Here is a 13,383-nt window from a genome sequence, read left to right as displayed (position 1 = left end):
TGGAAATATGAGACGTTCCCAGAGCCATCATAAAAATGCCTCTTTATTGACCCCACCACTCTCTCTCTCTCTCTCTCTCTCTCTCTCTCTCTCTCTCTCTCTCTCTCTCTCTCTCTCTCTCTCCCACCGTCTCATTCTGTGGTCACACGCAGCCTTCTGAAAAGAGAAGATGGAGGGATAGAGAAGAGAGGGGACCACAGAAAATACACTTGTCTTCTGAAAGGGGGAGTTGGACTTCTACGGTTAGAACAAACGTTGGAGTCGGGGGGAGGACAGGGGTTAGGCAGGGTATTTGATGATGGGGAGAAAGAGAGAGGAGGAGAAGAAAGAAAGAGAGAGGGAGATCCGGGCCAGGTAATTAACACAGGCTCTTTAATTACAGCTGGTGTTCACTGTGCCAGAAGGAATGTGACAATTATGCCATTAAAACTTCCTAATGGGGGGAAAACAGAACAGAGGGATGGAGGGGGAAGAGAGGAGTGGATGGAGGGATGGACAGAGGGGTAGGGGGGGGGAAGACATGCAAAGAGGAGGATGAAAGAATGAAAGGAGAGAGGCAACAGAAGGAAGAGAGAAAGAAAGGGGGGAGGGAAATGAAAGAGAAGAGGAAACAATAACTACAAAAGAGGAGCTCAGAGGGAGACGGGAGCGTATTAGTGGAGCACAGTGACAGAGCAGATTATCATCAAACAAGAAAGGCCACAGACATGCGTGTGTGTGTGTGTGTGTGTGTGTGTTGGCCGAAACAGAGGACATATTCATTCCAAAGACGCCACCAAGGTGGAAGGAACTTTGATGATGCAGAAACTGGCGAGGGGGAAAACTTGGTGTGTCTCAGTGTGTCTCAGTGTGTCTCAGAGTGTCTCAATGTGTCTCCGTGTGTGTGCTCAATCTGCATGGGCTCCTGTTTCAAGTGGTGGCATACTGTAGGTAAGGGAGGAAGAGGAGGAGGAGGAGGAGGAAGGGCAGCGATCTATAGATCTATAGAAAATGGCCTTGGGGGCATCTAGATACACATCCAGTACATTTCCATCTACACCTCACCTCTCTGACTCACAAGACACACACACACACACACACATACACGCAGGTGCACACACACACACGCACAATCACCCACATCAGACAGACAAAACACCCTCACATGTACACACCAGCAGACTTCACCCTGGCCAAGGCGGTTCGTTTGTGTCGGGGGGGGGAATTTGCATCGCTGGGCAAATGTTCCTTGTGCTCCTCTGTAATCAGCTCTTATATCTCTCAGACACCTGCCACGAAAAACCTTAATATGCAAAACGTCTCCCCCTTCCTCCCCTATCCCCCAGTCTCAGCTCCTCAGTCAACAGAAGACTTATTCACCTGCACTCTCCCTCTCTCTCCCTCCATCTCTCTCCCTCTCCCTCCATCTCCCTCTGTCTGCTTGCAAATTTCTACCTTTATGTATGTAAATGAGAGTTCCCTAAGTCAGACCAAGGCTAATTTCCTGGTACAGGAGAAGAATGCCTGGTCTGTCTCATCTGATCTGAGTTGGGGAACTTGGGTTGCTGTTATGCTGTACACGCTGGCCTTATGACTTCATATGGAAGTGCCTGTGTTCCTACTGGAGTAGTTCAAATCCCTAAGAGGTTGTGTGCGTGTGCCTGTGTGTGTGTGTGAGTGAGTGAGTGAGTGAGTGAGTGAGTGAGTGTGTGTGTGTGTGAGTGTGAGTGTGTGTGTGTGTGTGTGTGTGTGTGTGTGTGTGTGTCTGTGTGTGTGTGTGTGTGTGTGTGAGTGAGTGAGTGAGTGAGTGAGTGAGTGAGTAAGTGAGTGAGTGAGTGTGTGTGTGAATGTGTGTGTGTGTGTGTGTGTGTGTGTGTGTGTGGTGTGTGTGTGTGTGTGTGTGTGTGTGTGTGTGTGTGTGTGTGTGTGTGTGTGTGTGTGTGTGATAACGGTGTGAGGAGAGGAGAAGAGCCCCAACGGACACATAAAGGACAGAGGAGAAAGGTAGAAAGGCACTTTAAATGTGAGCGCTGCAGAATTCCCCCACCACAAGGGCACTCCTCCGCAAAGCATCGTCTTTCTCTCCTTCTCTTACCCTTCTCTCTCCCTCTCTTTCTCCCTCTCTCTCTCCCTCTCCCTATCTTTCTTCCTCTCCCTCTCTCTCTCTCTTCCCCTCTTTCTCCCTCTCTCTCTCCCTCTCCCTATCTTTCTTCCTCTCCCTCTCTCTCTCTCTTCCCCTCTTTCTCCCTCTCTCTCTCCCTCTCCCTATCTTTCTTCCTCTCCCTCTCTCTCTCTCTTCCCCTCTTTCTCCCTCTCTCTCTCCCTCTCCCTATCTTTCTTCCTCTCCCTCCCTCTCCCTCTTCTCCTCTTTCTCTCTCCCTCCCTCCCTCCTTCCCACTTTCACCTTTCTCTTTTGTCTCCTCACTCTCTTCACCCTCTATCCCCTATCTTTCCATCTCCCTCTCTCCCCCTCTTTTTTCCCTCTCTCCCCCTTCCTCTTGCTAAAACAGTGGGACGTTTAACCTTGATAACAGTGAGATCCCCCCCCCCTGAAAGTGGCACACAAACACACACACACAGACACGCACACACACACTGGAGAAGTGCTTCGCCAGCACGGCGGGCTGGTCCAAGGGACGGCTATACCCTTCCAGGTGAACAGGACACTGGGAAATGCAGCAACAACAAAACACACACACTTTCAACGGCTATTGTCAGCTGACATTGAGGATGTATTGTGCTCGCCTTAAACACACACCTTTACTGTACTTCTCTCTCAGGCCTCTTAGAACACAAGAGGAGGGTAGAAAAGCAGAAGTGTAACAAAGGTGAAGTTGTCTATTGAGTATTTACGCTTATGCAGGAGGAAACACTCACACACACTCTTATCGCACAGAACTGGGAACCAAAACACACGCCAGGACAGGGAAGTGATGGTTTAATTCATCCAATACACACGCACACATACGATGCTGAAGTCCACTATGGGGAACTCATAAGAGGGAGTTGTTTCTTACTCCTTTCAGCCTGTCCAGGTAGTGTATGTACAGAAACTGTATGTTTGGTCACATGACACTTTTATTGTACATTACAAAAAAATACTGAGTGAGCTGATCAGTGGTCAGTAAAACTGAATGAGTGTCGCACTGAATAGTGTCCTCCCTCAACATCATTAGCCTTATTAAACCATGCATCACCATTAGTATTCAGGCGGGGCTATGGTCGCACAGCAGTAAATGGGTGTCGCACTAAAAGCGGTCCTACCTCAAAGTCGTTGGCCTTGTTGTAGTGCATGTTGAGGGCTCGGTAGAGCTCGCAGTCGCGGCTGACGCTCATCTCCTCGACCCCGGTGACACCGTCGTTGATGGCCTGCCGGGCAAACTTCTCCATCTGGATGTAGTAGAACTCCCGGAAGTTACTGAACCACTTGATGAGCTGGGACGTGATGCAGCGGTTAAACTACAGGAGAGAAGAGAGGAGAGAGGGTTTAATCATGAGGATCATATGATAATACTGTTATAATGGAATAATAAACTCTGAGAGCAGGGAATAGATAAACAGTCACAGAGATTTTGAGTAATAATTATAATAGTTATGAAAATCATTATTTAATAAATAATTAATTTGACAATTTTACAGTCACTTGAGGTTAAGAACCACTTTTTCAAAAGGGATTTAGATGATATCATCATAATAACGTCACTGATATTATTGGATTGGATTATATGTCCAAAATGCCATGAAATTAGGAATATATATAGGGCCACATTCTTGTATAGAACCAAGCGGTTTAAGGCCTTCTGGGCTCTACACTCTTAGAAAAAAGGGTTCCAAAAGGGTTCTTCGGCTGTCCCCATAGGAGAACCCTTTTTGGTTCCTGGTAGAACCCATTTTGGTTCCAGGTAGAACTCTTTTGGGTTCCATGTAGAATCCTCTGTGTAAACTCAAAAGGGTTCTACCTGGAACCAAAAAGGGTTCTTCAAAGAGTTATCCTATCGGGACAGCTGGGACAGCTGAAGGACCCTTTTAGGTTATAGATAGCACCTTTTTTTCTAAGAGTATAGTGTAATGAAGACATTGTTGAGTTTAAGGGAGTGGAGGGGGCACGGGGACATAGTGTGTGTGTGTGTGTGGGGGGGTTCTTATTTAGTGCATGAGGAGAATTCATATCACATCAGAAGAGAGGAGGGAGAGGGAGAGGGAGAGGGAGAGGAGAGGGAGAGGGAGAGGGAGAGGGAGAGGGAGAGGGAGAGGGAGAGGGAGAGGGAGAGGGAGAGAGAGATAGAGAGAGGGAGAGGGAGAGGGAGAGGGAGAGGGAGAGGGAGAGGGAGAGGGAGAGGGAGAGGGAGAGGGAGAGGGAGAGGGAGAGGGAGAGGGAGAGGGAGAGGGAGAGAGAGATAGAGAGAGGGAGAGGGAGAGGAGAGGGAGAGGGAGAGGGAGAGGGAGAGGGAGAGGGAGAGGGAGAGGGAGAGGGAGAGGGAGAGGGAGAGAGTGTGTGTCTGCTACTGTTTCTTTTCCCTGTGGGACCGGACCTCCCCCCTATCATAACCGTGGCTGGGAGGGGAGCGACCTCAAACACATAATTGACCAGAAAAACGATTAAGTCATCATCTAAAGCGCCCTTGCCCGCAGGGGGCTCAAACATGTACTTAACCCCATTCACCAATTACCCTGCACTGCACCCTGCCTCTCCACCCTCCCAGACTATAAGAAAAGAAGAAGAAAGAAAAAAAGAGCGAGAGAGAGGGATATCGGGAGAGATGATGAGTGCTGAGAAGGCCAGGCTATCTGATCTGTGTGGCTGCATGGATTCAATAGGATGTAAACCTATTAAAGGCCTAGTGGAGTTGGAGCTGTCTTCCGTTTCGCCTCGCTACTGAAAACACACTGTCCTAACAGCCAGACAGAGAGATAAGGATTTCAGGGCCCAGCACAGTCCCCAGACTGAACCATCATACACACACACACACGCATGCACGCACACACACACACACACACACACACATACACACACACACATATGCATGCGCACACACCCCTCAAAACCCTTTACCTCATCCCTCAGCCCCCAAAAACATTCCACCCCCCTCCCCTAAAATCCATCCACCCCCCCATCCCCCCTATCCTACCCTCCTCCCTCTCTGCTCTTTTTGTGATTTTGGGAGAATAGGAGACAAAACGTTACTAAATGCTGAGCGGCCAGTCGCTGGGGAGGGAGAGCGGTTTTGACATGGAGATTAGGCTCTGGCTATTGTTCCTGAACACACACTCATCTGAGCCGGCCCGACACACACTCTCTCTCACACACACACGCTCTCTCACACACACACACACTCTCTCTCACACACACACACACGGATAAGTGCAGGCTCACACACAGCCTCATCTGAGCTAGGCATGGGACAGAGCAGAGGAGGGAGAGAGAAAGTGTGAGAGGGAGAGGACGAGAAAGAAAGGGATGGGGGGAGCAAAGGAGGGGTCATTCTTTTCTGGAATGGTCTATGGATGACATAATGGGGGGAGTTCTGAAAGAGTCCGCCTGACATTGTTTAGCATGGGGGGTGGGGGGCAGAGCGACGGAGCCTAAAGTGCAGGGTGAGCAGAACATCGGGCTGGGTTGGGTTTGTGAGGGGGCGGAGGGGGGTGAGCAGAACAGCGGGCTGGGTTGGGGTTGGGAGGGGGCGGAGGGGGCGGAGGGGGGCGAGCAGAACAGCAGGGTGTGTTAGGTTTGTGAGGGGGCAGAGGGGGTGAGCAGAACAGCGGGCTGGATTGGGGTTGGGAGGGGGCAAGCAGAACAGCAGGGTGTGTTAGGGTTGTGAGGGGGCGGAGGGGGGTGAGCAGAACAGCGGGCTGGATTGGGGTTGGGAGAGCAGAACAGCAGGGTGTGTTAGGGTTGTGAGGGGGCGGAGGGGGGTGAGCAGAACAGCAGGCTGGATTGGGGTTGGGAGAGCAGAACAGCAGGGTGTGTTAGGGTTGTGAGGGGGCGGAGGGGGGTGAGCAGAACAGCGGGGCTGGACAATAGGACAGCGTAGGAACGTGAGCTGTCAGCAAGCAAGGGTCATGACATCAGAGTGTCAAACAAACAAACTACTGACACTTACAAATACACACACACTGGGGCTATTCTTGTGCACATACGTAGTCTCAAAAACACAGGCAAGAACCAACGTCCACAACATAGACTCTGAGATACACACACTCATGCACACACACACACATATGCGAGTTCACTTTCACAGATTAGTCAATATTCAGACGTGCGTGTGCGTGTGCGTGTGCGTGTGATTGAGGGCTGCATACTGAGATTAAAGTCAGTGAAAGAGATGTCATCACTCACACTGGAGACCTTTAGTGTCACTCCAGCCTCTGACTTATACATTTATCACTTTGGACAGAGATGGCTTCATTATACAGGCTAGACTTTATACTTCAACATCTATCTAACACTATGTATGCTTATATCTACTATATGGAATATCTACTATACAAGGATGAAATGTGGTTTAATCAGAACATACATGTATTCAGAGAGAGAGAGAGAAAGGGAGAGGGGGGGGGGAGAGAGAGAGAGCGAGCGAGAGAGAGAGGGAGAGAAAGAGATGGGAGAGCAAGAGACTACATTTTAAAGTATGTCTACTAAATGTCTTTGTTGCTACAACAAATCAGGTCCCACTTTTGGTTCATTAAGTTGCTTGTGGGGGGACAAAGACCCCCTGATATCAGCTAAGGACGAGAGTGTTCAGTGTTCCGTCAGTGTTCAGTCAGGGGAACTATTTCAAAGCAACACATCAACGGGACTCCTTAATCTGAGTTGGCAGGGGTCAGCCAAGAGAGACATGAGATGGCCATGGAGAAAGGGCCTGTTGGAGAATGTGTGTTTGTGTGTGTGTGTGTGTGTGTGTGTGTGTGTGTGTGTGTGTGTGTGTGCTCGAGAGCCTGTGAAAGGTCAACCTTAAGCGCTAACAACAGAGGAATGACACACACACCAACCTATAATGCAACCTATACTGAACAAAAATATAAACGCAACATGTAACAATTTCAAAGATTTTACTGAGTTACAGTTCATATAAGGAAATCAGTCAATTGAAATAAATAAATTAGGCCCTAATCTATGGATTTCACATGACTGGGCAGGGGTGGGCCCACTGGGGAGCCAGGCCCAGCCAATCAGAAGGAGTTTTTTTTTTCTCTCACAAAAGCGCTTTATTACAGACAGAAATACTCCTCAGATCTCAGATCCCAACCCCCCCCACCCCCCCCCCACCCCCCACCCCCCTCAGATGATCCCGCAGGTGAAGACACCGGATGTGGAGGTCCTGGACTGGCGTGGTTACACGTGGTCTGCGGTTGTGAGTCCGGTTGGACGTACTGCCAAATTCTCTAAAACGATGTTGGAGGCAGTTTATGGTAGAGAAATGAACATTCAATTCTCTGGCAACAGCTCTGGTGGACATTCCTGCAGTCAGCATGCCAATTGCACGCTCCCTCAAAACTTGAGACATCTGTGGCATTGTGTTGTGTGACAAAACTGCACATTTTAAAGTGGCCTTTTATTGTCCCTAGCACAAGGTGCACCTGTGTAATGATCATACTGTTTAATCAGCTTTTTGATATGCCACACCTGTCAGGTGGATGGATTATCTGGCAAAGGAGAAATGCTCACTAACAGGGATGTAAACAAATCTGTTCGCAAAATTTGAGAGAAATAAGCATTTTGTGCATTCAGAACATTTCTGGGATTTTTTATTTCAGCTCATGAAACATGGGACTAACACTTTACCTGCTGCGTTTATATTTTTGTTCAGTGTACATCTACATAAAACCATAAACTTAGCACCAGAGAAGGAAAACACTGAACATTCTTTTCAACACCTGAACAAGATCCTATTCATTTTCTTAAAGACAACAGAGAAATAAATGTCTTCAGAATCTTATCCAGTAATATTTTAGAGCTGCTGATAAAACTTTATTACATAATGTTAAATCCCCATTCTGTATTATCAATGACCATTGTAGTATATGACACCACAAAGACGACAGGCTGCAAGACCTCAGAGGAGAGAGACACACCAACAAGGTGTCTCCTGCACATTGTGATGACAGAGACAGTACAGTCAAAGTCACCCAGCAGCTCTGCCCTGGACAGCCAGCCAGCCAGCCAGGGACAAGGTGCTCTGCGTCCGTCCATCTCCCTGCCTGCCTGCCAAACAATGAAGAGGAGGGAGAATCCATACACATGACCTCAGACACATGACCTCAGACCACCAAGCTTTTTGAAAAACAACAAGAGGAGCAGAAACAGAAGCAGTCCGTCCCTCTCCACAGTCATCAGGGCTTTCTACCGCTTCCTGTTTTCACAGGGGTGAATTGTGGGAGATAATCTCTCACTGCCTATTGGCTGACTCTACACAAACTGGCCCTGGAAAGTGGCCCTTTGTTACAGCGGCGACTCAAATCCAGCGCCTGGCTTTTCGTAGCACGGGGCGGCATGCTACACCATCAGCAGAAAAAATCAAAGGAATGACATACAGAAAAACCTCCTGACCTCATCCTCTCCACAGCACATGACTTGCACAAATACTGAGGCCAGTGTACCGAATACACACAAAGGCCACGGACAGGGACAGAGATAAAGAGATGGAGTGGAAGAGAGAGAGAGAGAGAGAGAGAGAGAGAGAGAGAGAGAGAGAGAGAGAGAGAGAGAGAGAGAGAGAGAGAGAGAGAGAGAGAGATTTTCACAACAACATCAGGTTGAGACATCATGAGTACTGTTTGAATAACATTAGTGCCTCGTTTGCTAATTCAAAGGGCTCCCGAGTGGCGCAGCGGTCTAAGGCACTGCATTTCAGTGCTTGAGGCGTCACTACAGCCCCCCTGGTTCGATTCCAGGCTGTATCACAACCGGCCGTGATTGGGAGTCCCATAGGGCGGCGCACAATTGGCCCAGCGTTGTCCGGGTTTGGCCGGTGTAGGCCATCACTAGTTAAATAAAGGTTAAATAAATCTATATATACCCAAAATGAAAAAACAACATGGTCATTTACTGTCGCTAAGATCACATCAATGTCATATTTCCTCAGGTAACATCTCACATTAAAAAAACCTGTCACACGCTAAGGTTGTGTTTAGCCTATTGCAGGGTTCTTCAATTCCGGTCCTGGAGGGCCGAAACACTTCTGTTTTTTATTTCTACCTGGTAGTTAATTGCACTCACCTGGTGTCCCAGGTCTGAATTAGCCCCTGATTAGAAGGAGAGGATGAAAAACAGAGGTGTTTCTGCCCTCCAGGACCGGAATTGAAGAACCCTGGCCTATTGTTTATCCATCACACCTTAACAATAACCTAGGGCCTGTCTGGCCTTGTCAAAACAGAGCCGCTGATTATTGGCGATCAATAGGGACGGCTAACTGAACAGTGTCAAAACACACAAATTCATCTGTTGATCTGTCATGAAGTGAAAAGATAGCGTGACCCTAAACTGTCTTTAGTCACAACAGCAACCATATTATGGTAAATCTATCACAACATTTACCAATCAGGAGTCAGAACACTCTTCCACCATCCCCAGATAACGAGCGCCAAGATGGTGCCGTGTCATGCCATTGCCAGGACAACCCACTTCCCATGTTCTTTAGATACTTCTACAGTCTGACCTTATCAGTCAAGATCTTACTAGCTCTTAGAGCACTTTTGTCTAAGAAAGCCACTCTCCTTGCCGTGCATTAGGTAGTCGTGCATAATTAGTCAGTGACTAGCGGCTCCCATTCCCATACATGGAGACCAGTGATAGCCAACACAAAGACACTACAATCTTAATCCCCTTAACTATTTGACCCTGTTGTTTAAGTGTATGGTAATGCCATTCAATTTGAGATACCTCCTCGTAAAAATAATTTGTCAGAGAAGGATACTGATAAACAATGGGTGAAAATATGCTAACCTTGCTAGTTAGCCTGCCTTTTGGGTCATCAACAAAACTAGGAGACACTATCATCCAGTCATACTGTGGCAGATTCCATTATCTAATCTCAGGGAGTGAAAGTGGCCTAGATGCCCGCCTTGCCAGTGGGAGTGCCCCCTCCACCCCTCATCACACCCACAAAACACACATCATCACCCCTCCTAACACTTGACGAGGGTGTGTTTTGAGGATGTGCAGTGGTGTTGTGCAATTTTTTTAGGTGAGGGAGCGGAATAAAAAAATGCAATGATTTCATAATTTCTTCAATCCAAGTTTGTACTGACAGAACTAGCCAATTGAATGCCTATCATTATAGAATATGCATAAAATGCATCCTCCAATTGCAACGTCTGACTATGCCCACACACATCGTCTCAAGAAAATGTTATATTTTTAATACCCTCAAATACCAAGTTAGGGATAGGCTACTTAATTTCAAAATAGGCCATCGTCACTGTCAATCGTTAATGATAATTGTTCACGTTTTACCGGTGAAACGACCAAACTGCATCTCCATGTCAATCATTTGATTGATCTCAATCAGTTTCATGGGAATATGCATTTAGATCTTCTTGAATTACTGTTTCGTGAGCGAATTAGAGCAGATGGTGTTAACAAACTATTAGCATTTCTTGTATTTTGTTTCAATCAAAGCATATATCCTGTCTAGTGGTGCGCTCTGTTGAGTTTTGGCGCATGATAATTTTTAGGGGACTATTCAGTTTCAGCTAACCATCCTAAAATGTCATTAGAAATGAGGAGGTGTTTTTGGTGTAACAGTAACATTACAGGCCTACTATGCTATGGTATTATATTTGGTTCTGTTATGTAAAATGCTAAGTAATCATTATGTGATCTTGCGAGACATTGATTCAGCTTTGATCTAGCTTTACTAAACAAGCACCATTGTGAGAAGTGATAATCTTCTATTTGTAATAATAATTATAAGTGATAAGTATGACTATTAGGTGTAGGCAACAGATCTTGATGAGATGTTATTTTAAGCGATTGGAGCTCCCTTTGTGGCGCTGAAAGGACAGCGCCAGGATCGTGCGATGATGTTAAAGAGGTTGAACCAACTTGTGGGGCTGAAGAATAGCTGAAGGATAGCTGAAGGATATCTCTGCCATTCAGCCAGTTCAGGAACAAACAACAATAATTTGCAGTAGGCCTATAGCCTAATAGGCCTGCGACTACATGGTATAGCTATTTGTAGGCTATAGCTTAATGTAAATACAAATACATATAACTTAATATCATTCCACTGTTTGTGAGGACAGCTTTATTGCGAGTAGGCATTGCATTGCCTTGTGTAGCTTACATGCTGTATCATAAATACACTTTGATTCAATTAGCTTGGACACATGGTTACACAATTAGCTTGGACACATGGTTACAATATGCCCTATTTCAGAATAAAAGAAAACAGAGAGGTGAACTATCAATTCATATAATTTATTTGCATAGATTAAACATGCTATCAAATAAATTTACCAAGTAGTGAGCATAAATCCTTACTAATTAGAATAGTAGGAAATTCGTTTTAAAACAGACATAAAATCAAGCTTTTGGTGTGGTGCATTCATGCATCTCAATAAACTATAACCTTCATGCCTTATTACCTCCAACTTGGCCCATTTCCAATTGCCCACCCTGACATACCAAGCTAGAACGGGCCCTGCATCTTAACCAATAGTCAATGTAGGCTAAATATCCCAAGTAGAGCTACAGCAGCTTCCAGAGTGGGTCAGGCTCCTTGGGCTTTGCTTGGCCACTCCGGTTTGGGTGTCCTCGGCAGAACAGTGTCGCTGTAACCAAGACGTCACATATCATTCTGGGTTCCACTGCGCAAGACGGGTTCCATGGAATTTTATGAACATCAAGGCAGACACACAGTACATTTTTTTGTTTTGTTCTGATTGGCCAAAGTGGTCAAGCCTCCGGCGGACCTCTGTACTGCACACACATAGTTCTTCATTATTCTCGCCACCGCCAGAGAGAAGACAGGGAAGAAACCACCATGTACCTCTAGGCTGCTATACATATTTATTTGGTTTGTCATTCTATAGTTTTCCATGACATTTTTGTGGTAATTAAATATAACGGTCCAGAAATAGTTTCACCAGCTCCGTTTATTCTCAAATGGAAAAATGTGAGGAGGTGCCGGTCCTCTGCGCTCCGGCAGCACTACAACCCTGCGAGTGTGTCACGTGACCCAGGAGGTTGTGGTTAGTGGTTGGTGGCCATGGCGACAGAGAGCGGGCAGCTGGGAAAAAAGGGACCTTTATCTGCCGATTTGAATAAGATGGCCTGGATCTGTCACAGTGTTTACCCTCCTTATGGTCAGAGAGGGACGGAACGCAACAACAACAGAAACGACAGCAATCGGCTGCATACAAGACAACAACACAACTATTGTGTAGCCTTGTTGTGTTGTTCTCTGTTGTGTTACAATGAGCCCGTCGTCCTGCTTTGTTAGTTCACCTCCCTGGTCCTGTACTCTACCACCGCAGACCTCCCTGGTCCTGTACTCTACCACCGCAGACCTCCCTGGTCCTGTACTCTACCACCGCAGACCTCCCTGGTCCTGTACTCTACCACCGCAGACCTCCCTGGTCCTGTACTCTACCACCGCAGACCTCCCTGGTCCTGTACTCTACCACCGCAGACCTCCCTGGTCCTGTACTCTACCACCGCAGACCTCCCTGGTCCTGTACTCTACCACCGCAGACCTCCCTGGTCCTGTACTCTACCACCGCAGACCTCCCTGGTCCTGTACTCTACCACCGCAGACCTCCCTGGTCCTGTACTCTACCCCCACATACCTCCCTGGTCCTGTACTCTACCCCCACATACCTCCCTGGTCCTGTACTCTACCACCGCAGACCTCCCTGGTCCTGTACTCTACCACCGCAGACCTCCCTGGTCCTGTACTCTACCACCGCAGACCTCCCTGGTCCTGTACTCTACCCCCACATACCTCCCTGGTCCTGTACTCTACCACCGCAGACCTCCCTGGTCCTGTACTCTACCCCCACATACCTCCCTGGTCCTGTACTCTACCACCGCAGACCTCCCTGGTCCTGTACTCTACCACCGCAGACCTCCCTGGTCCTGTACTCTACCACCGCAGACCTCCCTGGTCCTGTACTCTACCACCGCAGACCTCCCTGGTCCTGTACTCTACCACCGCAGACCTCCCTGGTCCTGTACTCTACCACCGCAGACCTCCCTGGTCCTGTACTCTACCACCGCAGACCTCCCTGGTCCTGTACTCTACCCCCACATACCTCCCTGGTCCTGTACTCTACCACCGCAGACCTCCCTGGTCCTGTACTCTACCCCCACATACCTCCCTGGTCCTGTACTCTACCCCCACATACCTCCCTGGTCCTGTACTCTACCCCCACATACCTCCCTGGTCCTGTACTCTACCACCG

At 47.8% G+C, this 13,383-nt stretch overlaps 1 protein-coding gene across 1 annotated transcript in view; it reads right to left on the bottom strand.

The window, feature by feature from the left end:
• LOC311106784 (prospero homeobox protein 1-like) overlaps positions 1-6,358 on the bottom strand; it is a gene marked incomplete at its 5' end in the record, with an annotated part of 15,419 nt that extends 9,061 nt beyond the window's left edge. The window contains 2 exons of the mRNA XM_084149170.1: positions 3,244-3,438; positions 6,317-6,358. Coding sequence (XP_084005296.1) covers positions 3,244-3,438; positions 6,317-6,358 — 237 coding nt within the window. The remainder of the gene's footprint in view (positions 1-3,243; positions 3,439-6,316) is intronic.
• Positions 6,359-13,383: the final 7,025 nt, after the last annotated feature.

Source organism: Coregonus lavaretus (assembly GCF_964263955.1).
Source record: "Coregonus lavaretus genome assembly, chromosome: 31".
In the NCBI taxonomy this organism is placed as follows: Eukaryota; Metazoa; Chordata; class Actinopteri; order Salmoniformes; family Salmonidae; genus Coregonus; species Coregonus lavaretus.
This window is presented reverse-complemented; position numbering and strand designations above follow the sequence as displayed.